Source organism: Biomphalaria glabrata, chromosome 4, assembly GCF_947242115.1.
Source record: "Biomphalaria glabrata chromosome 4, xgBioGlab47.1, whole genome shotgun sequence".
Lineage (NCBI taxonomy): Eukaryota > Metazoa > Mollusca > Gastropoda > Planorbidae > Biomphalaria > Biomphalaria glabrata.
The window spans coordinates 20026877-20050760 of record NC_074714.1 but is presented as its reverse complement, the minus strand read 5'-3'; the positions used below and the strand labels follow the sequence as shown (position 1 = coordinate 20050760).

At 31.7% G+C, this 23884-nt stretch overlaps 1 protein-coding gene and 1 non-coding gene across 3 annotated transcripts in view; one reads left to right on the top strand and one right to left on the bottom strand.

Annotated features, from left to right (window-relative positions):
• The window catches only part of LOC106061557 (WASH complex subunit 4-like), a 31126-nt gene extending 7607 nt beyond the window's left edge, over window positions 1-23519 (bottom strand). For both annotated transcript variants that reach the window (XM_013219728.2, XM_056026302.1), the window contains exons 1-28: window positions 23229-23519; window positions 22206-22345; window positions 20532-20697; window positions 19443-19510; window positions 19272-19351; window positions 18710-18752; window positions 18467-18570; window positions 17803-17923; window positions 16958-17075; window positions 12570-12697; window positions 12172-12332; window positions 9644-9758; window positions 8628-8753; window positions 7969-8076; window positions 7749-7839; window positions 7539-7594; window positions 7338-7417; window positions 6352-6457; window positions 5537-5653; window positions 4607-4775; window positions 4246-4400; window positions 3469-3543; window positions 2968-3072; window positions 2601-2735; window positions 1430-1538; window positions 862-1015; window positions 286-349; window positions 66-149 (exon numbers count right to left, since the gene is read on the bottom strand). In XM_013219728.2, coding sequence (XP_013075182.2) covers window positions 66-149; window positions 286-349; window positions 862-1015; window positions 1430-1538; window positions 2601-2735; window positions 2968-3072; window positions 3469-3543; window positions 4246-4400; window positions 4607-4775; window positions 5537-5653; window positions 6352-6457; window positions 7338-7417; window positions 7539-7594; window positions 7749-7839; window positions 7969-8076; window positions 8628-8753; window positions 9644-9758; window positions 12172-12332; window positions 12570-12697; window positions 16958-17075; window positions 17803-17923; window positions 18467-18570; window positions 18710-18752; window positions 19272-19351; window positions 19443-19510; window positions 20532-20697; window positions 22206-22345; window positions 23229-23313 — 3063 coding nt within the window. In that variant the 5' untranslated portion in view covers window positions 23314-23519. The remainder of the gene's footprint in view (window positions 1-65; window positions 150-285; window positions 350-861; window positions 1016-1429; window positions 1539-2600; window positions 2736-2967; window positions 3073-3468; window positions 3544-4245; window positions 4401-4606; window positions 4776-5536; window positions 5654-6351; window positions 6458-7337; window positions 7418-7538; window positions 7595-7748; window positions 7840-7968; window positions 8077-8627; window positions 8754-9643; window positions 9759-12171; window positions 12333-12569; window positions 12698-16957; window positions 17076-17802; window positions 17924-18466; window positions 18571-18709; window positions 18753-19271; window positions 19352-19442; window positions 19511-20531; window positions 20698-22205; window positions 22346-23228) is intronic.
• On the top strand, window positions 13036-13131 carry LOC129926108 (small nucleolar RNA U13). The gene has a single exon (XR_008777799.1). It is a non-coding gene; the product is annotated as a small nucleolar RNA U13 (small nucleolar RNA).
• Window positions 23520-23884: the final 365 nt, after the last annotated feature.

Genomic DNA, 23884 nt, shown 5'->3' with positions numbered 1-23884 from the left:
CTATCCCTGCACCAAAACACTATTCTTACAATGTTACAAATTAAACAACAGGATCTAAGACTCACCAGTGGTGGAAGTATGACAAAAAAGTTTCTCAGGTGCATGTTTTTAGAATTTCTAAATTCTGGTGCAAAAACATCCACAAGGATCTGAATATAGATTTGAGAATAAAAATTTATAAACTTGCATCTGGATTAAATTATCTAAACAAAAAATGGTTTAAAGGTAATTGTGTTAATATCTTGATGAAGTAATAGAAAAAAAAAATTCCACAAAAGATCTTACCTTGAAATATTCTGTACCTTCAGCAAAATTTTTGGCTAAATTATTGATCACATTGTCTAGTATTCTGAAAAGTAAAGTTAGTAATGAGATAGCTTATGTTCCCTCTGTAATGTGTTAATGCAGACAGACATAAAAATAATATTACATGTAGATTCTCCAGGTTTTGTTGATTAATTTTATAGAGAACAATCAAAAACACATGAGCACATGGTAATTAAAATTATTTGAAAGAAAATTATTATAAACAGATTAATCAAAGGTTGTGGAGTGATTACCAAAACTTCATGTCTACAAACCTTGTAAACCACAAGTGTAGGCATTCACTTCAGACCAGAAATGGTAATGGCTCTTAACTCTTCAACACTACAACCTATGCTAAGGATTACAGCATTTTTTTCCTTGTCTATTATCAAATATCAAAGTTAAATAGCAACTTGGGTCAAAGCTGACAGTGTACATGAGAACAATTTCTTGATAATGTAATGAATACAAGACAAAAATGGCCATGGTTAGCCTTAGATAACACATCATCAAAAGGTTTTTATAGAAAATTTAATAAAAAAAAAAGAATCTCACTGGGCTGCTGCCTGAGTTTCCTTGGATAAATTTTCTTCCTTGCAAGCTTCTTCAAAGTTGACAATGTCCTCAAGATCAGGAATGAAGCGTATAGCATTACTACAGCAGTGAAGGCCCCCAGACCTAATCATACGAATGTAGCCCATGGCATTGCCTACAAGATTGATAGTGAATAAATAAAAAAAAATGTTTGATATATAAAGGCTACAATTAACATTAAAACAAAATGATCCCTGAAGTTATTAAAAAAAAGGTGACATCTGAACAATAGATTTACATATTTTATTAGAAATTTATAATTGTTGTTTTAGTTGAAATAACATTTAATATCTCAAACAGATGAGTTTCTACTTTAGAACAGTTGATTAGTCATGTCATGTGGTATGCGCTCTGGAGTGTCATTTTGTGGTCTTGATAGTCCTGGGTTTGAATCCTGCCATTCTCCTTTGTCTTGAGGGAGGTTTGGGCTAGGATGTAATTATCTGCAAAATCTGAAGGAACAATTTTACAAACAAAGCTTTGTCAGCCATATTTTCAAGCTCAATTACATCATCTTGCAAAAGCTTACCAATCTGTGTGACCAGGATTCTGAATTGATCTAAATAGCTGTCACCATCTGGAGTGAGACCCAACTTTCTAATGCCTTTGTTGAACTTATCTCCCCTTTCAAATGGATACTAGGAACAAAAAAAAACAAATATAGGTTCACAATTTTTGTACAATGGAATGAATGCTAAAGCTTATTTATATTGAGATAAAGGTGATTACATAAGAATGTTATATAAATCACTATTAAATATATATTCAACAGAAGGAGTGATACTTAGCTGATATAACTGTAAGAAAAGTGATTTGAAATGCCCAGGTTAAAAGTGTGGTGCAAAGAGTCACTAACTAAATACTACTTAGTATAACAATGAAAATATATGATATGTAAGAACAATTTGAAAGAGTCATGGCAGAGAAATATGTGCTTTAGTACTTGTACCAGCTACAAAGGAATTTTTTTTTTTGGCATGGGAATAAAGGATTCATGAACAATCAAGAAACAAAGAAAAGCCAGACGCTCTTGAAAATCATAGCTCCACCCATATAGGTATTGTTGTCCCTACCACGTAACCAAGGATAAAATAACAGCTTACGTATTAAGCATTACTTGAGAGATTAGGAAACACAAATTAATACATAACACAATCAATAGAGAAAATAGTTAACACTTACCTTTTCTATTACAATAATAAATATAATTCTATTATTTTGATATAGTACATGTTTCTAATAAGAAGAGCATATCCTTCTGTGATAGATTTAAAAATATTCTGCTTCATGGAATATGCTTAGTTTGATATGACAGTATTTGTAAACTATCTGATTTATAAAATTACCAGCTCCTGATACTAAGTAGTGAAAGAATAATAAGCTTTGAGAATTAGAGTTGAACATGATGACCCTTAACTACGGGTTTTATTATTTGGTAGTAGGGATGATTGCGTTCAAGTTAGATTAGAGGAGAAGACTAAGGATGAGGGCAGTATTTCACACAGCTATGGCCTACATATTCTGCCACATCTGACTTAGAAAAACTATTGTTAAACAGTGGATCTTCTTGCCATTTATGCCCACAGTCTTCAGAAGCAGATTACCTTTGGTCTCATGTATTCCGTGACCTTTTAATGAGGTCATGGGATAGACATTTAGCAGTATAATGGTTGTATAAAATAAATTCTCCATTAGCTTACTTTTTGATCTGTCTCTAAATGATTCTCTTTGAAAAATTTCCAATCTTTGATGAGACGAGACTTAATGTGCTCATCATACATGAACTGAGAGAAGATGTAGAATTTTTTCCTTAAAAACTGGAATGTGAAGTTTACCTGAAACAAATAATACAATAAATTATTCTTTCAGTTCCCATTTTCAAACAAACAAAAAATTGTGAAAATACATTTTTAAACAAATAAGCAAATAATTTAAATCATTTATTTAACAGAAATCTGTTACTTGTGAATAAAATATTAAATACTAAAAGAAAGTCAACACAGAAGTGTCATAATACATAAAACTCTTGAGGCTAAACAAAAAATAAAATGAAGAGACAGTCCTTACTGTTGTGTTCATGATGCCAATGCCGTGTGTTCTGATAGAGTTGGCTATGTGACGAATGTTGATGGTGTTCAAATGTTTATTGTTACTAGTTCTCTCCACAAAAATCTGAAGAAAATTCAAAAGGGCAAAAGTTAATTAGATACTCTTTTTCATTCTTATAATCCTTAATATTAGTAATATTATTTAAATCTGTTTATATGACTCTGCTTATTAAATTGAGTATAAATATAAATGAGAACATACAAACATTTACATTTTTTTATTTACTTTATATTTTAAATAGTAGTTAATTAATTAAATTAAATTACAATGTAGAAATCATTACAAATAGTGTACTGTAATCCCATTAAGTAAAGAATTTCAGCCATGTATTCAAATCATTATATTCAAAGCTATTGGTGGTTATTATTATCTTTTTTTCTTTAAGAATGATTTTAAAATTGCTAGAGATATGAATTCCATAACCAAGAAATGCAAAAAAAAAAAACCCCAAAAACTTACCTGATTGTTTAAATTATACAAATATTTAGAAACAAAGACATGAATGTTTCTCATAATTTCCAAGACATCCAACCCCTGAAACAGAAAGAAACAGCCCAAGTCAACATCAAAATAATTAATTAAATATTGTCTTAGACCTTTAAGATTGAGGACCATTGCAGAATTTTAGGGTTAGGCATATGTTGCCACAATTGATGCGAATGCCAATGTCTTCTGGGGATCCTTTTAAATTCTAGTAGCATTATTACTAGTAGTAGTATTAGTTCCTTTGGGCTCAAATGTATTGTCAGCAAGATCTGAACCAAACCCTGCCAACTCCCATCCCCTGTCGTCCTGTGGGAGGTTTGAACTAGGAAGTAAACTATCTTCAACTCTGAAGGAACATCCGAAACATGTAAACAAACAACATTGTACAAGTTCTCTGTCTCTTTTGGAAGTCAGTTTCTGCCAAGTGTTTTACTTTAAGAGTAAACCGCTGTCTAAGCTAGTCTATAAAGCCTGTTAAGATATTATTGCAAAGAGCTCCTTTGAACTGACTAAAGAAAGATCCTTATTAAGGATCAGTGCAGAAGATAAAACAGCTGTAAGACAATACGCATTATTTTTCATCAAAACATCTTTATTTGTTGTGCAGTTTAGTCATAAATAAATATTACTTGTATCTATAAATCTCTTCTAGCTTGCTTTGACTTTGTAAGAGTGCATCAGATTATTTGAATAAGATAAAATAGATCAAACAAAGTACAGGAGGAAATCAACAAGTTTCTGCTTCCTCACTTGTTCTAAAGTTTGACTGGGTAGATGTGATTCCATAAGAGTCAATCCATACTTCTGTTCAGCCATATTCTTCATCTCACCATAGGTCTTCCAGTCATGTAAGGCTACTGTGGTCAGGTTGTAGAATGTCTTGTTCAGATAATGCTCAACATGGGCTAATGGGAGAAGGGAGACAGAAAAATATATTTGATATCTGACAGTTTCAAAAATGTCATGGGACAAATATTATTAGACATTTAGTAAAGAATGCCATTTAAAAGACTGGAAACTAATTCATTAACAACATATCTCACCCCATCTATATCAATAATAACAGAATAGTAGGCTCTTTTAGAGACCATGTTGCTATGGTAACACTTACACTTTATATTAATGGTTCTGTCAAAGAAACGAATAGGCTTTACTTTGAGCAGATGGGACAAGTCACGCAGGCCAACTTTGAAAGGGTTGCGATCATCAAGCTGAAGGTGAAGGTGAATGTGAAGACGGAGATCTGTTTCTATGGATCGACACAAAGGATCCAACAAATGCTAGATGGAGGTTAAAATAAAATAATTTCTAGTGAGATTTCAAAAAAAAAAAAGTCAATGTTCAAACTATATAAACTTTCAACATTGAGACAGGTTAATGAATAAATAGTATTATGATTCAGCATCTATTCAAGCAACTTGATTAGTAAATGTAAAGAAAACTCAAGAAAATCATTACATTATTAATAATAAATTTTATTCCTCAAAACAGAAAATTACCAGTATAGCCTCTTCTGTATTTCTAACTTGTTTACCAAAAATCTTTAAACTGTCCTTTCTGTCCTCAACATAACTATTTTATTATTGCCTTAATAAAACTGCAAGCCTATAACACTTACAATAAGCTAGCATATAATGGTAGGAAATATTTCACCAACACTTTACATTTTTATAAAAAAAAAAGACTTATGCCCAACACAACTATTTAGTGCTTCTAAAACATGCAGGAATAGAGAGAAAGAGTCTTGAGGTGGAAAAAAAAAGACAGTAATAATGATGAGCCTTGTGAGTGATTAAAACTTAGTGAATCCAAAACTAAAAATATTTTCCTTTAATTAACTATACTGAATTATCATAAAACATTGATGACTACAAAGACTTATACAATTTAATTACTGCTCATGAACTGATTGAACTTATGGCTCTTCATTAAGCCAATATTAACAAAAGCTGGAGAGAACCTTCACAGAATGACTACATTCTACTCTTTTAAACTATTTACAAAGAGGTGCCTCAAAATTGACAAGAAATAATAATATTACCTCCTGAACATTTTTAGTTATCTCTTTATCAAAAGTCTCTTTTAGCTTCTGAGAAGACTCCAAGTGCCTAGTAGCATTCATTTGTGGGACACAGTCTCGAAGGGCAGTGAACATGTACTGAAAACATCCAAGACATTAGGTCAAGTCAATGTGATAACATACAAACAAAAAGCAATAACCATACATTCTAATAGGCTAGAAAGAGAGAAAATAAAAAAGAGCATAACTTTTACAGTGTAGAGTTCAAATCAAGGTTTAACATCATACATTTAAATATCAAATTATGCTGATCATTTGATCCTCATATGATTTGCTAGTTTAGATTTAGAATTATCTATATGAACCTCTATGGCCATATTACAAGTCCTCAGGGTTCGCAAAGATCTTCCTTCAGGAAACAATACCAGAAAGAAAAAGGAGAGGCAGAAAGAGAAAGCGATGGGAAGACAACATAAAATAATGTCATTAGAAGAGATTCTATCCAAGGCAAAGGACAGAGAAATGGAGAAAGTCAATCATAGTTGACAGTGGCTCATCTAAAGAAGGATGAAATGGGAGCCGGGGTATTGGCCATAGTCAAAAGTTGTCGACAAAGCTGTTGGGTTCAAAGGAATGGTAATAACAAATACAGCTTGGGTTCAGGATATAAAAAGGGACACATTTTTTTTTCATCTAATCACAATTTGTTTAAAATTAGATATCAGTTAAGACAAACTATTGATAAAAAAAAATATTTTTAACTGTGTGAGCATAAGATCAATTAAAAAAACAATACAAGAACCAGGTCAGTGATCCAATCCATTCCAAGTACTTACATGTACTCTGTGTGTATCTGTCACATTGTCACAAAGGTCATCCAAGTACAAGGGTAAGACAACTCTATGCCAGTAAATGAAACTACAGTCACAGGCTTCTTTAATTCTTGGGAAGCAATGAGACAAAAAATATTTCAAGCTCTAATCAAACATCAAAGTGCATGACAGGAGGATGGGTTCTAAAACTGCACACTCTAAGATGTGTTTTCTGATAGAAGGATTGTAAAATAAATTTGTATTGACAACGATACACAGAAGACATTTTGAACAAAACATTGTCCAGAGGCCAAGTACGCTTGAACTTGGCTCGAGCAGAGCTGTGTTTTCTAAGTGCCAAAAGGCAGCACAGAAAACCTTCTCCCAGATACCCGCTTCTCCCCACTGGTCCATAAATGAGATTGGACCATAGTGCTCTGAGCATGCTATAGGCCTAAGCATGAAAGTAGCACTAGAGAAAAGCTATTATTTAATTAAAATAGATCAAGATGAATTCAGGATGGATGAAAAAAAAAACTTTGGGAAAAGGCTATTTAATATAGAAAGCAAAAAGTAAGGGGTATGTATGTATTTAAATTCCGAATAAAAATCAAAAACGTTTGACCAATCTTGATAAAACTTGACATAAAAGTTCATTAGATCATGGCAGAGACTGTAGTGTATGTTTAATGCCCCTCCCAAAACCGAAGGGCCCTAGAAAAATACAGAATGTACCTAATTGTATCTCTATTAAAAAGTGAAACTTTTTAACAAATTGGATAAATCCGTTTTCATGGAAATTTATATTGGATATGACTATGTCAGCTGAACGGGTAGACACATTTTCATACTCTACTTTCCTTTTCATGGCAAAATAAAAAATGTGAAGGTAACATTCTGAAAGTTTGACATAGATGTAAATTCAATCCTGTAGATCAGTAATACCCAAACTAAGGCCCGCAGGCCGTGAGTCTTATCCGGCTAGTTGAAAATAAATGTTCATTTCTTACTTGACCTGCAGCTCACTGATCAAATCAAGACGTCTAAGTGTATCATCCAAACTTTGCAGTTCATCATCCTTGAAGGATTTCTGGCCCACAGTAATAAATAGATTAAGTAGGTAATACTAATTGTCTAAACTAAATTTTTGTAAAAAAGATTTCTTGATTCTATAGAAATTATAACTAAAATTAAAAACTCAAAGCACGCACCATTTTAGTTCCAACAGACATAGCTAGTTTCACAACAAGCCGTCTTTCTTTGCTTGCTGGTTAAAAGAACAAAACAAAACATTACACATCTTAATGATATAATGTATATGTGATTTAATAAGGATTAGGACAAGATTACATAATAAAGACAATGTATAATGGAATAAGTTAACTGAAAATAAAGATATGTTTCTTCTACTGAGGGATTACCTGGTCCATGCAAAGCTGCCTCAGCCAAAACTAAGGCAGATAACACATCTAGCCTTTTCTCACTATATCTTTTGTCTGACATAATACGCTTCTGTAATGAAATAGGATCATTAGTTTTTTTATATGGTTCTATTCATAACAATAATATGCATTAACATGTACATCTGAATAATACTTTAAAGGTTGAAAAAAAAAATGTTTAGCTATTATCAAACTTTACCTTAGCTGTACTGATAGCATTGAGAGCTCTAAGGCACAGGAACTGGACTATGTGATTAATAAACTCTGTAATCAGCATTGTTCTGCGATGGAATGTATTCTCAATGGACTGTAGATGAAAAAAAAATCTCAACCATAATTAAAAAAAAAGAAAAAGAAATATTGATCTAATGGAATTATTATTAAATAATATATTTTTCTTTTTAAAAGTTGCTAATCAAATAGATTTAGAGACTAAATCTTTTAGTTATAAAAAGAGATTATGATAATTTTTTAGCATTAGGAGTACTACTGTTTTTTCAAAGCAAGCATATTTTATTTCATAACTGCATGTAAAATTTTTGTATAGTAAATAAATAGAGTTTTCTAGAAGCAATAATGACTTGTAACTCTTTCTTATAAATTACAGAGATTCCTTTATGCTAGTCAGTGTCTGTCAGACTTGGGTTACATATGAACTAGCTATGATCTTAACTTGAAGTTTGTTGAATATATTGTTCTTTCTTTCCTTCCATATTCTGTTTAAAGTAAGGTGCTTTTTTCTTTTAATATTTCTTTGTTTATTGTAAGTTTAATGTGTTGATAATAGAAATTTCTATTATTTTAAAAGCATTTATCCACTATGTAAAAAAATTAATAAATTCATTCAGAGTTTCCTACCTTGAGTAGCTCAACAAGCCTACACAAAGACAGCACTGCTGTTTTGGACATTGGTTTGCTGAGGGCCACTTGAAGGTTCATGACTGTCCTTACAAGGTGGCTAATGTTATAGGCATGAAGAAGACCCTGGTGAGGAGACATTTCAATAGGTTAAACACAGAACAAGTCATTTTGTCAAATATTGATATCTACAATGTATGACTTAATTATCAAGCTAATATGTTTATAGATACATTTTAAAATTGTTCAAATCTGAGGGTCTGACTGGTAATTTTTTTTTAAGCCCACACACCCTTCAAAAATAAACAGAATTTTATCTAATAAAAGCAAAGCAGATGATCATTCTTTTTTTCAAGGACAACCATAAAAAAAAGGGTGAAATACATATCAAACTATGCCCTGTGGTAATCTAGTTAAGCCAAATGGAACATAAAAGAATTTTGATTTTACTAATAATTAAATAAAGTAAAAAAAAAAACTTAAGTAGCCTGATGCTTTCAAACCAAGTGATCTATGAGAGCAGATGATTTATATGCTTCTATGCCTGATGGCTAATGAGGTTATCATTTGGCCAGCACAATGACCAACTGCCTTTACTTCACTAATGTATATCAAGTACCTTTAGAGTTGGGTGAACTTGAGAGAGGGTGGTAGTAACATTCCTGGTCTTCACCAGGATTTAAACTCTAGACCCTTTGGTTCAGAAGCCAAGCATTTTACCACTCAGCCAACACACCATACTGAGCTAAGCTCCAAAAGCTGAAGTTTTTAAAGCCTGGCTAAACTTCAAGTAATGAAAAACAGTTTTACATGACATTTCGACTGTCATTTAATTAAAATATTGTGTGGTGCAAGTTTAACAGTTAATAGAAATTCAAGGAACCATTTGCTATTCAATACATGACATATATCAGCTAACCAAGTTTCAACAAAAACCAGAAGTTACTTTAGAAAGTAATTGACCAAAGATTTGTGATAGTCAAATAATGGAGTCAAAATAACTGTAAATCACAGACCTGTATGAACAAGACACATCTGTTGTTTAAATCTTCCATCAATGTGCCCCCATCTAGACTAGACTCCATCCTGACCATCCAAGCAGCAACTGTAGTACTGTAGGTCTGCAGGTCTCTGGAAGACAGTAATGATCATATGCTAATTGACATTGTTAAGAAAACAAGGCACAAATTAATAGTAACATATTACAAAGATAATTATATTGAAAAAACATTATACATACATCTACACTTTAAACATTTTTTTCAATAAAAAAAACAACAACAGATGTAAGTATTAATTGATTCCAAATATTTAACTACATATTAAAGTAGAGCAATATTTATTATTATTTAGATGTGTATTTATATAGTAGATCTAAGAATGACTAGTTTAAACAAACGCTAGTTCTTTTTTTTATTATAACAGACATTTATTTGTTAAACAAAAATGTTGGAATATGATGCTAAAAAATGAATAATATTATATTAAGAGTCTTGGTCAAAGAATCTGTGTGTTATATAAAATTCACACATTTCTTTCTTAAATTTAGATTTATTAAATAAGCCATTGGTTACAAAAATAATGGTTCAAATGCTAAGTTAATTTATCAAAACAAATGTGTAAATTAGTTATTTTTCATGTTAAGAAAAGCTTATAGTGAAATCTAACTAATGAAACTATGCAGCATGAATGCAATGTACATAAGTCTACATGTTACAAATGATGAAAAGCAACATTTTAAGAATGAAGTTTTGAGCACTAATTTTCAGTGATGAGATAATTAGTTCTAATTGCTGCATATTTTCAATTTTAAATACTGTCCTCTCCCAATTTTAACACTAAAATATTGCCACTGATAATTTTGTATTATGACTGTGAGATGTCTGCTGATCTTAAAAACATAAACATCCAGCCTATGAATAATGTCAGTGATACCTATAATAATAGTAGAAATAGCTTTCAATAATTTTTTTAACAATATCCTCCTACAACTTTATATAGTCAAGAATTTTATATACACTTTTTAAAAATGAATAGTATATTGTGGCATATATAAGAATAGATTTCAAATAGTGCAATATAAACTATAATTTGTGTTTTATTAATGATTTTGTTAAAATGCATTACAAAGTTTCTCCCCCTTTTCCTGATAATGTTTAATAGAAACTTAACATTATGATTTGAGAGGAAAGTATTTTTGTGGTAGTTTTTAAAGCTCATTTATTTCAGAGTGAATTAAATGCATTTACTGAATTGTTATCATATTTACAGTGAGAAGTTACAATGGTTAGAAACAGTGACAAATAATCATAGAGTGATTACAATGGTCAGTAACTGAGTAATATGTATCACTGATCCAGTGAGAGATTACAATGGTCAGTAACAGTGAAAAATATGTATCACTGATCCACAATGAGAGATTACAATAGTCAGTATCAGTGAAAAATATGTATCACTGATCTAAAGTGAGAGATTACAATGGTCAGTAACAAGGAAAAATATGTATCACTGATCCACAGTGAGAGATTATAATGGTCAGTGATAAACATTTATCATTGATCCACAGAGAGAGATAAACATTTATGTGACAGTTAACAGATTTTTTTTTATCATAGTGAGACATAATAATAATTTGACAGTGCCAAACATAACACAAATAGTTCATTAGCAAACAGAAATAAATCAAAGTAATAATTATATAGGAAATTAAACCATTAAAAAAAGTAAAATCTAATATATGAGAAAAAAAAAAAAAAAACTAATAAAAACAGAAAAATCTGAGATTTGGAAAATTACCTGTGTCTAAATATCCACCAGTTCAGATTCAAAGAGAGGATAAAAAATTTATGTTTTAAACTTCCAAATTTATTTCATGTAAAGAAAAAAAGGAGTATTGTATATTAAAGACTTTCTATTGACACTGTTGAACGACTTGAGTAATATACAGATTATAAGAACAGCATTTCAGCTGCATGATAGAGAACTTTGCTACAACACTAGGGAATAATTTCTTTGATAATGAACACCAGATATAATTAATAAATATTCTTAAAATGAAGTAATTGTGAAAATAATTAACTTTCTTAATTATGAAACTAAACAAACTCTTCTGAATCAGTTAGTTGACTATTATTTTAGACAAATGTTAAGTTTTTAAAATCCAGGTTTTTTTCAACAATAAATATAAATAACTTCAAATAATGAAATAAATTTTTTACAGCATTTATTATCACAGTTTTGCAAGACGTCAGATGATGTGATTTCTATAAAGAATTTGTCTGTTTATAATAATAAGTTTTAAAAAAATGTTTAATAATTATTTTATAAATAAATTCAATTCAAAATAAACAAACAAAAATTTTTACAACACTTCTAAACAAAGCTGAAGAGGACACACATTTTCATTTGGTGACACCAACAACAAACAAACAAAACATTTATACCCTGCCATAAAATGGAAGACACTTGTAGTATGAGCATTTTAAAGAATGATATGGTTATAGGTTAATATTGCTAGAAAGACAAAAAATATTATTAAACACACCTGGTGAGTAATTGGTTGCGGGAAGTTAGCCATCCCTGGATTTGTTGCGTAACTGCTTGCTGGGATTTTTTATCTAAAAACTGACTGGCTTTAGGAAGTCTGATTAACAGAAACTCATTTGGAAAGAAGACCACATTGCCAATAAGATGCACACATGGAATCTGTTTACACACACAAAATATTCAAATTTTAAAAGTCACAGGATTTTTCAAAAAATCACTTTGAGATTGCAAAAATATAATTATAAGTTAAAGAGCAATAAAGTTGTTTTTTTTTAAATCAATAATAAATGTTAATTACAGTTACAACAATGATGTTATTATTTATAATAAAAATACAATCAAAATTGTAAAATAAGATTCTCATAAATTACATTGTCTTATTGGACATATACTAACCTTGCGATAGACATCCCAGATTGGCTTAAAAATGCGTTTATCTATGGTTCTGAAGATTTGAAATTGTAAAATAAAAAGTCCTATGGCTCCAACATATTTATAGCGATGTTCTGTTTCATTGCTTTCTCCTGATGAAATAAAAAAATTAAGTAAAAAAAAAAAAAAAAACAACACAAAGGGCAATAACAATTAAAATAATACATTAGGGGAGAAAATCATCAAAAAAAAAAAAAAAAAAGGAAAAATATACATTATTTTAAATTATAAATACAAATTACATATATTTAAAAAAAATCATACCTTAGACAAATATAAATATTCATAGTTTATAGATTAAATACAGTGAAGGATACAATCTGAATGTAAGCAAAAAATATTTAACAAAAATGTATACATAAAGTCCTAGACCAATTTTACAAAAGCAATTTAAAAATTCAGGTCACCACCTTCACCCCCTTTTTCTTTGATCCTTTCGGTTCAAATATATGATGAATGGTTTCATCATGCCTTATGCATGAAAGGGCAGCCCACCTTGTTACGCCATGCCCTTAGCCTTCTGATACCGAAGGGATCCAAGCTATAAACTAAAAAATGAAACGAATATCTGAAAACATTATGAACTGGCTGGTGCTCAATAAGCTTACCAAATTTTCTCACTCCATTATTACATAGTGCTTTAGGTAAGCTATAATATATACATGCAATAATATTGATTTTTGGATCTGTCCTTCATGTATTATTACAAAGCTTATACCCACTCACTCTGTCTGTCAGGTAAACGGTTTACACAAGGTATTGCTCCCATACCCAATCTCGGATAAAGTTAACGCTTTACACAAATATTTATTGGTATAGACCAGTGATGCCCAAAATACGGCCCGCGGGCCGGATACGTGGTTGTATTAGGCCCGCCGAAATGTCGGCACAAAGTGTAGAAAATCCGCTACCCCTTCTAAAAAAAGGTTGAAAAATGTCTCTTTACCTACGTTAGGGCCATCAATATTTCTCCGATTGATTGGTACTATGATTAACATTTGTGCGTTTATGAGATTGGACTCATGTAGAATTTATAAAACATATAAAGAGAGGACCTTTACTTTTTGGCAGAACATGATAATAAGCCAATATAGCCAATATATTTGAGTTGTCAATAAAGTGTGGCTGTTTAAAAAAAAAAAAGTAACGCAATAATAAAACACATTTGACGTCATTTGAATAAAAAGATTGTTAAACTACATCTAGAGATTGGAAGAGTAATGTTAAGAAGAAGACGAGTCGTTGGTAAAGCTAGCTACACTGTCGCTCATATTTTTAGTAGAGAAATGAAGCCGTTTTCTGACGCATGAAAAGAAAAAAGATAATACTAATAACATCCCATTAATGAATGTAAGTACTAGAACCACGGGTTTCTAAGCAAATAGTTTCAGGTCAATTTCAATTCGTTTTTGTACCTTTCCTTTATGTGGCCCGCGACGCCAGTGTCAGAAATTAAAATGGCCCGCAGGTCGATTTATGTTGCGCATCACTGATATAGACAAGACATGAATTAAAAATAGTGAAGAGAGGATCTTTTCCCTTTGGAACTCTAACTACCACTCTCCATGTTTTTTTCAGAGACATTACTGTCAGAGATGGAGTGACCTCTCCATTGCTGGGGGAAAGCCTGGGTGGTAAATTTGCAAGTGCTGGGCTGCCCATGTGTCTACACTTACCCCTCAGGTTTTTGATTGAAAACTTACAAAACTGTTTTGTTAGTTCATTTATTGCTTCAAACATAAATATGCATCTGACTTTTGCATTACATTAATACCAGTTATATTTTCCAAGTTAAAAAACAACAACATTTAAACAGTTTTTATTCAAATTGACTTAGAGTTCACAACTGCTAAATATCTTCACTTTACTTTTCATAAAATTTTATTTTTTCATCATGGCTTGCTACTAAGGCATAGTGAGGGCGGCTGGCAAGGAGGAGCATGATGCCACGGGCTCCACCCTCAGAGAGTTAGGTAATACATTTTAAGGTTATTTGCATTATGTTATTATTAAATACTTTTTATTTATAAGCCTATATTTCTATGTGATGTTCATGGAAAATTGGGAGCAAATAAAATTTTGCTCACACATTTTGCTCACTACCCCTCTGGCTGGCTGTATATGTTGGTAAATAATTGCTTTTTTAAGGATAAAGAATAAAGCATGATCAGTGTGTTAACATTTATCAAATAATAATGGAAAACAATTTTTAATCCTGATATTTTGTGATAATCACATAACAATACAGTTTTGTTTAATACATAAACATATATAAACAAAAAATAATACAAATAAATCTTGCGCTGCTTAATCTTTAAAAGCAAATGAGCGTGAGAAAAAAGTGAATAAGTAGGTATGAATTTACAAACCCACAGTGAAGCATTCTAGTTCTGAACACATGATATGCTGATAACTGGCCCTTTAAAACTTCTGCCCACAGAACATAAGGACCTCGTTGAGGCTCAGTTTCATTAGATTTGAATATTTTTTAAGATGATGTAGCCCATGACAAGTGCATCTGAGATTTTAATGGCACCACAGATCTATACTAAAATTGCTTACACCTCAGGGTTGCTGGTCAGCTTGGGCTATTTAAGTGTAAACTTGTCTGGTGTTGACAATTTATTTTTATTTAAAGTTTAACTAGATCTATGTATCATTGGTTTCAGCTCTACACATGATAGAAAACATACTTATATAAAATTTCGTGCACAGAAAAATGTATTAATGTTGCCAACATTACTAAATCTACTCAAGCAATGTGATACATTGAAGTCACTATTTGTACTAATTAACTAAGAATTAAAGAATGTAGTAATATGCTTTTTCAATTCTTAATATAAACTCACACTTTCATTATAGTAAAAAAAAGTCAAAAATGAAAAATTTGAATAGTTTATTTTGACAACTTTTTATTATTCCAAGGAGCTGAAATTCACACATTAACTGTTGCTGGGTGATAACACATTTTATTAAAATTTCATAAAGATTATTTCATTAATTATTAAGTTAGTTTAAAATTGTTATGTTATTTTGAAAGAGGAACCGGCTGCCACTTTAAACAATTAATTTAACTCTATTCATGTATTTTTCCTTGATCCCTATAGTGATAAATTTTTCTCACTCTATTTTTCCATCATATGAAAAGGAAAATTTAAAATGCAAGGAAAAGAATCACTTTCTATTTCGCCACTATTATGTTGTAATATTGATCATGTATGTATATTAATTAGAATTGTTATAACATTATGAACAACAAAATAGGAAAGTTAGTTTACTATATTATTGAACATTAAGTAAACTGATAATTTTTTTTATTTCTTGTTCCTCCAAAATATTTTATGAACTAGGAGCAAATAAAAAAAATAAAATAAAAAACAGCATTAAAAAAAAATTTGCTTTTTTTTAAGCGTAACTTTTATGCATATAGCATGCTCAGTGTGCTACGGTCCAATCTCTTTTGTGGACTTTTTGGGGGGAGGGGGTTCTGGGATAAGATTTCTGAGCTGCTTTTAAGCGCTTGGCAAACACATCTCAACTCGAGTCAGGATTCTAATTTGATCCCCCTTGATAGATAACAAGGTGGTTTTTGCCGCTTGGTCTCACATTAAATTATATGGGAGTCATGAATTAGCACTTCATGTTATTTTTTAATGAAAACATTAAAATATTTTTTTAGAAACAGAAAAACCCTTTAGCATTTTAACAAGAGGAGGAGCGGTGGCAGAGTAGTAGAGCACTTGGTTTCCAAACAGGAGAGTCCCGGGTACAAATCTTTGTGAAGACTGGGATTTTTAATTACATGATATTTAGGGTGCATCCAGCTCTAATGGGTACCTGACATTAGTTGAGAAAAAGTAAAGTTGGTTGGTTGTTATGCTGGCACACTCATTAACCATGGGACACAGAAACAGATGACTGCTGGTCTTTTATTTTTAACAACAGAAGTAAATATTTCAGAATAAGATTTAGCTCGAAAGCCTAATCTAGGACATTCAAGAGTACATTCTCCCTATTTGAAGGAAAGTGAAGATGTCATTCTCTAATAATAATGGTCAACAAAACCTTTTTTTATGCATTGGTTCAGATAGCACCAGTATAGACATTTAGAACAGAACTTATTTTTTTTTATTTTTTAATGCTGCTATTGTTCCTGAGACTAGAGCTATTATATTGATTGCTATATTGATTGCTATTGCACAAACACACAAATGGTTTTGAAAAAGATGACACTGACAAGTTCATTTTCTAATAATAAAAGCTAAATGAAACCTAAATTTGTCAATGTAATTGTGCGAAGTGATATGGGATTTAAGTTCAGGAACATAAGTTTTACTATCAATTAGCCTTACCAATTCTGGCATCTAGTTCAACGATCCAGTCCCTGAGATTGATTGCAAACTCCTCTGCAAATGTGCCATTTTTAGAGACATTGACTTTCTCATCATCAAAAGGTTGTTCCACACAGTTCTGAGAAATAAGGAGCTTGGATAAAGACACTGCTTAGCAAAAGCAGTTAATGATAATTTCATAAATTAAATGGATTATGTTTCTCTAAACATCAGCAGTAACCATGTCCCTAATTTTAGTTCTTCAAGTAGAGTTTGATATTCTGGTTTCCCTAACAATGATACTTTCCATAAGGATATGTCATAAGTAATGTTGAGTTTAAATCACAGAAGAGGCTAGGTTTTTATTTTGTTTTGACTTATTTTTAACACGCTCATTCAGATATGGAAGTTAGTACCTGTACCAATCCTGAAAACCAGACACATTACACTTAAATGAACAGCTGGCCACAGAAACAACTAAAATTAACTTTACCTGTCCAAGGGCAAATTACATGAAACTAAAACATGTGCAGAAAATAAGTCCTTGTAATTTAATTAGTTTTCTATCTCTTGTAATTTAACTTCCTAAATATTGGCTTAAGAAATATTTTCAAGAAGAGACGGGAAATCCAAAGGAGTTTGAAACAGTTGGGGTCATTATGCTGGCCACACGACACTCTTGTTAACTCTCAGCAATCGAAATAGATGACTTTTACATCATTCATCCTAGAGATTGCAAGGCTTGAAAGGGGTATTTACAACACCATTGTAACTCAAGGGCAAACTCTACTGTCTAAGAGACATTCAAACTATTTTCATCACTGTAATTTAGTTATGTACTAAAACAACAAAAAGAAACTGCTAACTTGAAATATCATTCCATCCAGCAATCTTCCTTCAATTGTCATCATCAACTTCTCAAAAGGTCTGACTTTTTCTTGGGGAACACCAAATTTGCTTGGGTCATGATGTACAGATTTTACCATTCTGTATGGATATAAAGAGAGTAAAGTAAAAATTACATTTCATCGACACACAAAACATTTTGCTTTCTCATTCTTATTTCAGCGAAATTAAAAAATTCTTTTATTCTCTTTATATTCTCAGATATATTTAAAATAATACATAAGTGCTGTAAACCAATGAGGAAAATACGGTACAGAAGGGTATTGTGACAGAACTTCCGCAAACATTTTATTAGTACCCTACACAATAAACATTTTCATGCAATCAAATGGGGTGTCTGGTGATGTCAAGAAAAGCAACAGTACTAGAAATAATAAAACTGAGATGATTGTTTGCACACTCTCATTTTTTCCTTCAAAAGAACATCTGCAGTTTAAAAATATCATTTCAAAATAATAAGAAGTTCAGCAGTGCATTTGTGAGAAGGTAAATTGTAAATGTTGAAAAGCAAAATATTTGTATTAAATAAAAGCCAAATGTTTATTTATTAATTTTTTTTTTGTTAAAGATTGAGGTGTCAAAAAAAAAACTCAACATAGACAATGAATTGTTTGGAGCTCCAACCTCTTGTAAAGGGTCCAGTGATCTTTCAATGAGGGATGAAGCTCAATGATGCGATCAAGAGTGATGAGTATGGTCAGTAGATCAGCCAGATGTTCAAATACAACCTAAGTCATGAAAGATAAAAAAAACAAACATATTTTTTAATCTATTGAAAACCAAAATAATCTATATGAATACAATTAAAACAAAAATTTTTTTTAGTAAATTGTTTTCTGTAATAGGTATAAGTACACCAATCATTACCTGAAAGTGAACATCTGTAACATCAATCATTTTGGGTCCTGGTCTGACAATATTAAAAAAAAAAAACTCACAATACAATATTTAAGTTATTAAAAATGCATAACAGAAAACAATAATTTATTTTTATTTATAAATAAAAAACTTTTAAAAAATTATATTTCTTTTATGAATTGGAAACAGCTTAGATTTCATGTCAATGGTAAAATGAAAAAAAAAAAAAAAATTTGGCACAGTGGCTTTTACTTAACTTTTGTAAGCTATAAGAGCTAGTATTAAGATTTTTTTTCTTTGCTTATTGCATATATTTGGTTGAAAATTATCTTAACCCCTTTAAATACTAGTTTGCACTTGAAATTGTTGGCCAACTTTTTTTTTTACTGACATCTAAATTATAACATTTTAGTTTAATTAAACCTGTCAGAAAACATATTTTAAAAATATTTTATAAAAATTATTATGTACAGAACACTATATTCAAGGTCTTTTAATTTGTAAATGTACAGAAAAAAATACATTATCTAGAATAGTTATAGTAAATAATAGACTAATAACGCTGGCTTACTTGTTAGTATAGAGACATGACAACTGTCTCATGACTGCTTTAACTACCTCTGAGCATCGAGATATAAAACAGGAGAGTTCCTGAGATGAAAAATTTTAAAAAATTAATGTTGAGAATAATTACAAAATAAAGAATCAAAATCAAAGTTTCCTTATGATATATAATAAATACCTGCAGAAGTGAAAACATGCGACCAATTTGAATCTGTGCTTCCCCTTCCTCCAAACCTTCCTCAGGCTCTAAAAAAAGAGAAAAAAAAATTTACATAATATTTGGATTCATGATGATAAGCTAGTTTAGACTATTTACATAATAATACATGTACAAAAAGGCAGTTATGATTTCAATAAAGAACAGAGAGCCAGATGGAAAAAAAAACAACTTGCTCATTAAACAAGCAGGCAATCACAGGCTATGATGAAAAGAGGAATACAACATGTTTATATTTACCAACAGTTAGTGTTAAGAATAAAAAATGTTTTATATACTGGTAACACAAAGAAACAGAAATAGTTTTGCAATCTTTTCTTAATTTTTTATTTGCTCTGTCATATATTCTTTAGGTATATAAAAGATTGGTTCTGTAAGATTGTCATTGCTGTAAGTGATAATGGATATAAGCACTTCACTACCTATAAAATAAATCCTGATGGCATGTGTCTCAAATAGCCTTTGACAACCAGTCCAACTCACAGATATTGAGTCTGGCGGAACTTTTTTCACTAACAGGAGAAGGGAAGAAAGCAAGCAACTGGCGTCTAAAACAGTAAGCTTTGGGAAGGAGGGGCTCATTAACCGTAACTGGCTATCCACCTAGGAGAAGGAAAATTCAAACCTCTGCTGCCTTGTAATACCCAATCATGGAAAAGGCTGCGGGAGTCAACTCTAATAAAAATCAGGAGCCAGCGACCCTAAGGCAGTTTAGAGCATTCAGTGCTTCACCCTGGCCAAGCCTGTGATACTGCTGACCTTAAACTGCATCGACACTTGCCGTTCCTTTGGATAAATCATCTATGTGGAGAGGGGGGACATCATTCCGACCATAGCCCTGGCAGTCATCTCATTTCCATGACATGATCCATAGCTGCTTTGCGACTTAAGGAGGCCATAATGTAAAAGACTAATCATTGAATTAGATGTTTTACTGGCAAGTTCAAAGATCATGTAATACAAAGTCAAAGTGTTAGTGGTAATATGACTCATCACAGTGAAGATTAAAAATGTCTGACTGAAAGTCTGAACAGAAAATAAATATAATACCTCCTTCCCCATAAAGTAACAAAGCATGGTAGAACTTTGTATTGGCTTCATGTTTCAAGGCATCAATCTCTGAACAAAGGGCAGCTAACACAGTTAATACTTTGTTAAGAATTTTATTATCAGTTCGAATCAAGTGCAGCAGTGTTGTCTGTTCATAAGGAAGAATCTGAAAATACATATAAATAAAAAAAAAATAACATAAGAAATCACTGTATAATAAAAAAAAAATAACAACTCATCATTGACAAAGTATATTTCTTGCTCTCAGGTAAATAACAATGTCAATTTTTAAGTAATTAGTCAATAGCCTTATTGTCTAGCAAAGATAAGCATTAGAGTTTAAGAAAAGTAATTAAGTTTTGATAGTGAAACTACCAGATAATTGGGCATTCACTTTTGAAACTTTCCTGCTCTCTTAAATGTAAAAGGAAGCATAATAAACTTTCAAAATATTAAGGCCAGATAAAATTATCCCACGATTTGAGTAGACATTATTATAATGGGGGTAATGAAATGACAAATATATATATATATATCTGGATGGCTGCCTGGTCGTGCGGTTTGCACGCTGGACTGTCGTTCAGATTAATCGACGGTCGAGGGTTCAAACCTTGCCCGCTCCCATCCCCCGTCGTCCTGCGGGAGGTTTGGACTAGGAAGTAAACTATCTTCAACTCTGAAGGAACATCCGAAACATGTAAAACATTTTACAAACATCTTTAATACTGATTGATAACTTATAACAACTCACAATAGGTATATTCTTCTAAGTCAAAGTACTAGTAGCATGGGATTCATGTTTATTACCACTTATTCAATTCTTATTAAATGATATTGTTATAAACCTGGTGGTGGCACAGATGGGGGTAGTGGTATGAGTGTAGTCAGTCGACGCAAATCGCCCCAGGCCAGCGCTAGACGAGCGGTCAACCGTGACGAGTTACGACAATCGGCCGAGACGAGTGTCAACAAGAGGGTTCGGGAAGAATCGCCTTCGTGAACAGAGCTCATTAGCGTCACGAGAGTTGTAGTCATCTGACCACATAGAAACGTCGAGCGGCGTTCTGTCCGGTTCTAGAAGGCCAGTAGGGACCCTATATAAAGAGCGGAGGTGTCGCAGTCAAGACGGTTCAGAAAGCGGGTTCACGACAGGAGTTCAGAACACGGTCGACTACAGCACAGTTCAACGGTGTGGTTCTGTACGGAGCATTACGACGGTTCAGTGCGGAGTACTGTCAAGTACAGTTGAGACGAACGGCGTCTTGATCTTGGTCTGCGATCGAGTCCGACACAACGAGCCTAGTGTGTGAAGTCAGTCCTGAACTGTTGAACCCAGTGCAAGCCCGGAACGAGACGGAGAGGCCAGTGCAAGACTTGATACTGCGGAACGGTGTTATCGGAGAGATATTTGTTATCGCAGAGCTATTTGTACTGTTCTACGTGCTGCCAATTGTACAGTATTGGCTGTTATTTATGGACATTAAACCTTTACGTTATTTTGAAGCCCTGACTTGTCAAGTTCTTTAAGTTGGTGGTGTATGGTGCAGTTTGCAGAGAGCCTGGATAGTGAGATTCGTAACAATATATTATGGTGCCACACACATAAGTACATTAGAAAACATAATGATACCTAATTATTGAAATAGCATTGAATTTTGATGTTAAGTCACATACCTGCATAGAAATAGGATCCAGGGACATATCCCAGGCATCGCCAATGGTGTCATCAAGGGCATCCTCAATTTCTTTCAGTTGAGTGGCATATTCCTCTAAAAAATTCCCATACTTTTTAAGTTGCAGCTCACCAACGATTTCTGAAATTCGAGGATGAGGTAAATACTAAGAATACTAAGTTTGTAATTTCTATAATAAAATGTAATCTGTAATAAAATTAAAATGCCTTCATCCATTAATGACCTTAAATTTAAATATCAAACTCAGGACTTAAAATTGAAATCCATTAACAATTGTTAAAATAAAATGTATATATGTATACTATTGATCTAACAAATAAGATAATAATGATAATATTGTGCACTGTAATAAAATTATTTTTTTTTTGTTTTGTTTTAATAGACCTAGATCTAGATACAGAATATAGATTCCTAGTAGTCTATAGACTATAGAATGTCTATAATACTCTATTCTTAAAACTAAATTGTTTACTAATGTTTTCACTAACAAATAATATTGATATTAAATAGACCTAGAATCTAGATCTAGAACATCTCAGCACAGATCTAGATCAAGTTTATGATTTTTATTTTTTAATTATATATTAACATAAAATCATAAATGTCATAATAAGATACAATTATAAGTAGAGATATATAAATTAATTAAAATTACATTCATTAGTAATCATAAGTTATTTATAACTTAACATTATTAATTATTAAATTTATTATATATGTTCTAGCTAGGGCTAGGCTATAGTTTAGCTAGCCCACTACAGACTACAGCACTGAATCAGTGAATGTCTATGCATGTGATTACTATTCCGTTACTGGCGTTACGTTACACTCATTCTCAGTCAATATTTTTAATAACAACAGTCACAGTGCCATTGAGTTTGAGTCTAGAATGTCTAGATCTCTAGAAGTAACAAAATACCGATATATTATTATATCTATTATCTAGACATTGAAAATAAAATAACATTCATTCATAATATTCAAAACAAACAAACACACTTACTGACAGAACCATCGTCAAATCTGTCGAACTCCCAGTCATTTGTGGGCGTCACCCCACTTGGAGTCTGTGGACTCGTCACAGACATTTAAGCAAATAGATTCGATATTATCTAGAATTCATTAATAAATAAGGTGATCTAATAATAAATGATGATTATAACAACTTAACTGAAAAACAAACACCTTAAATAACAACATAATCAGATTTTGGTTTGTTTACAATTTGATGAAGAGACATTGATGACTTTTGATTGTTTTAGTCATGTGAAAATAAAAAGTTTCATGACCCGGAAATAAATTACAATGAGTACTTTTCTCTCCCCTTGGTATCAGCTAAAAAAGTGGGAAACATAAAAATCCTGGAGTAAACACTTCAAGAAATAAGCGAAGATTATAATAAATAGAACATTATCTTATCTTATATAATAAGACGTTAATTCAAAAAAGAAGATGATTACGTCCTACGCGTCATACATTTAGTCATGTATATTAGCCAATGACCTAAATTTTGCCAAGTCACTGGTTTTCCTGGCTAGCTCATGCAACCCATTCCATGCTCTAATACAGCGGTTCTCAACCTATGGGTCGCGACCGCTTTATGACTAGCCTATTTGCCAGGGGTCGCCTAAGACCATCGGAGAGTTTGGCTTTCGTTAA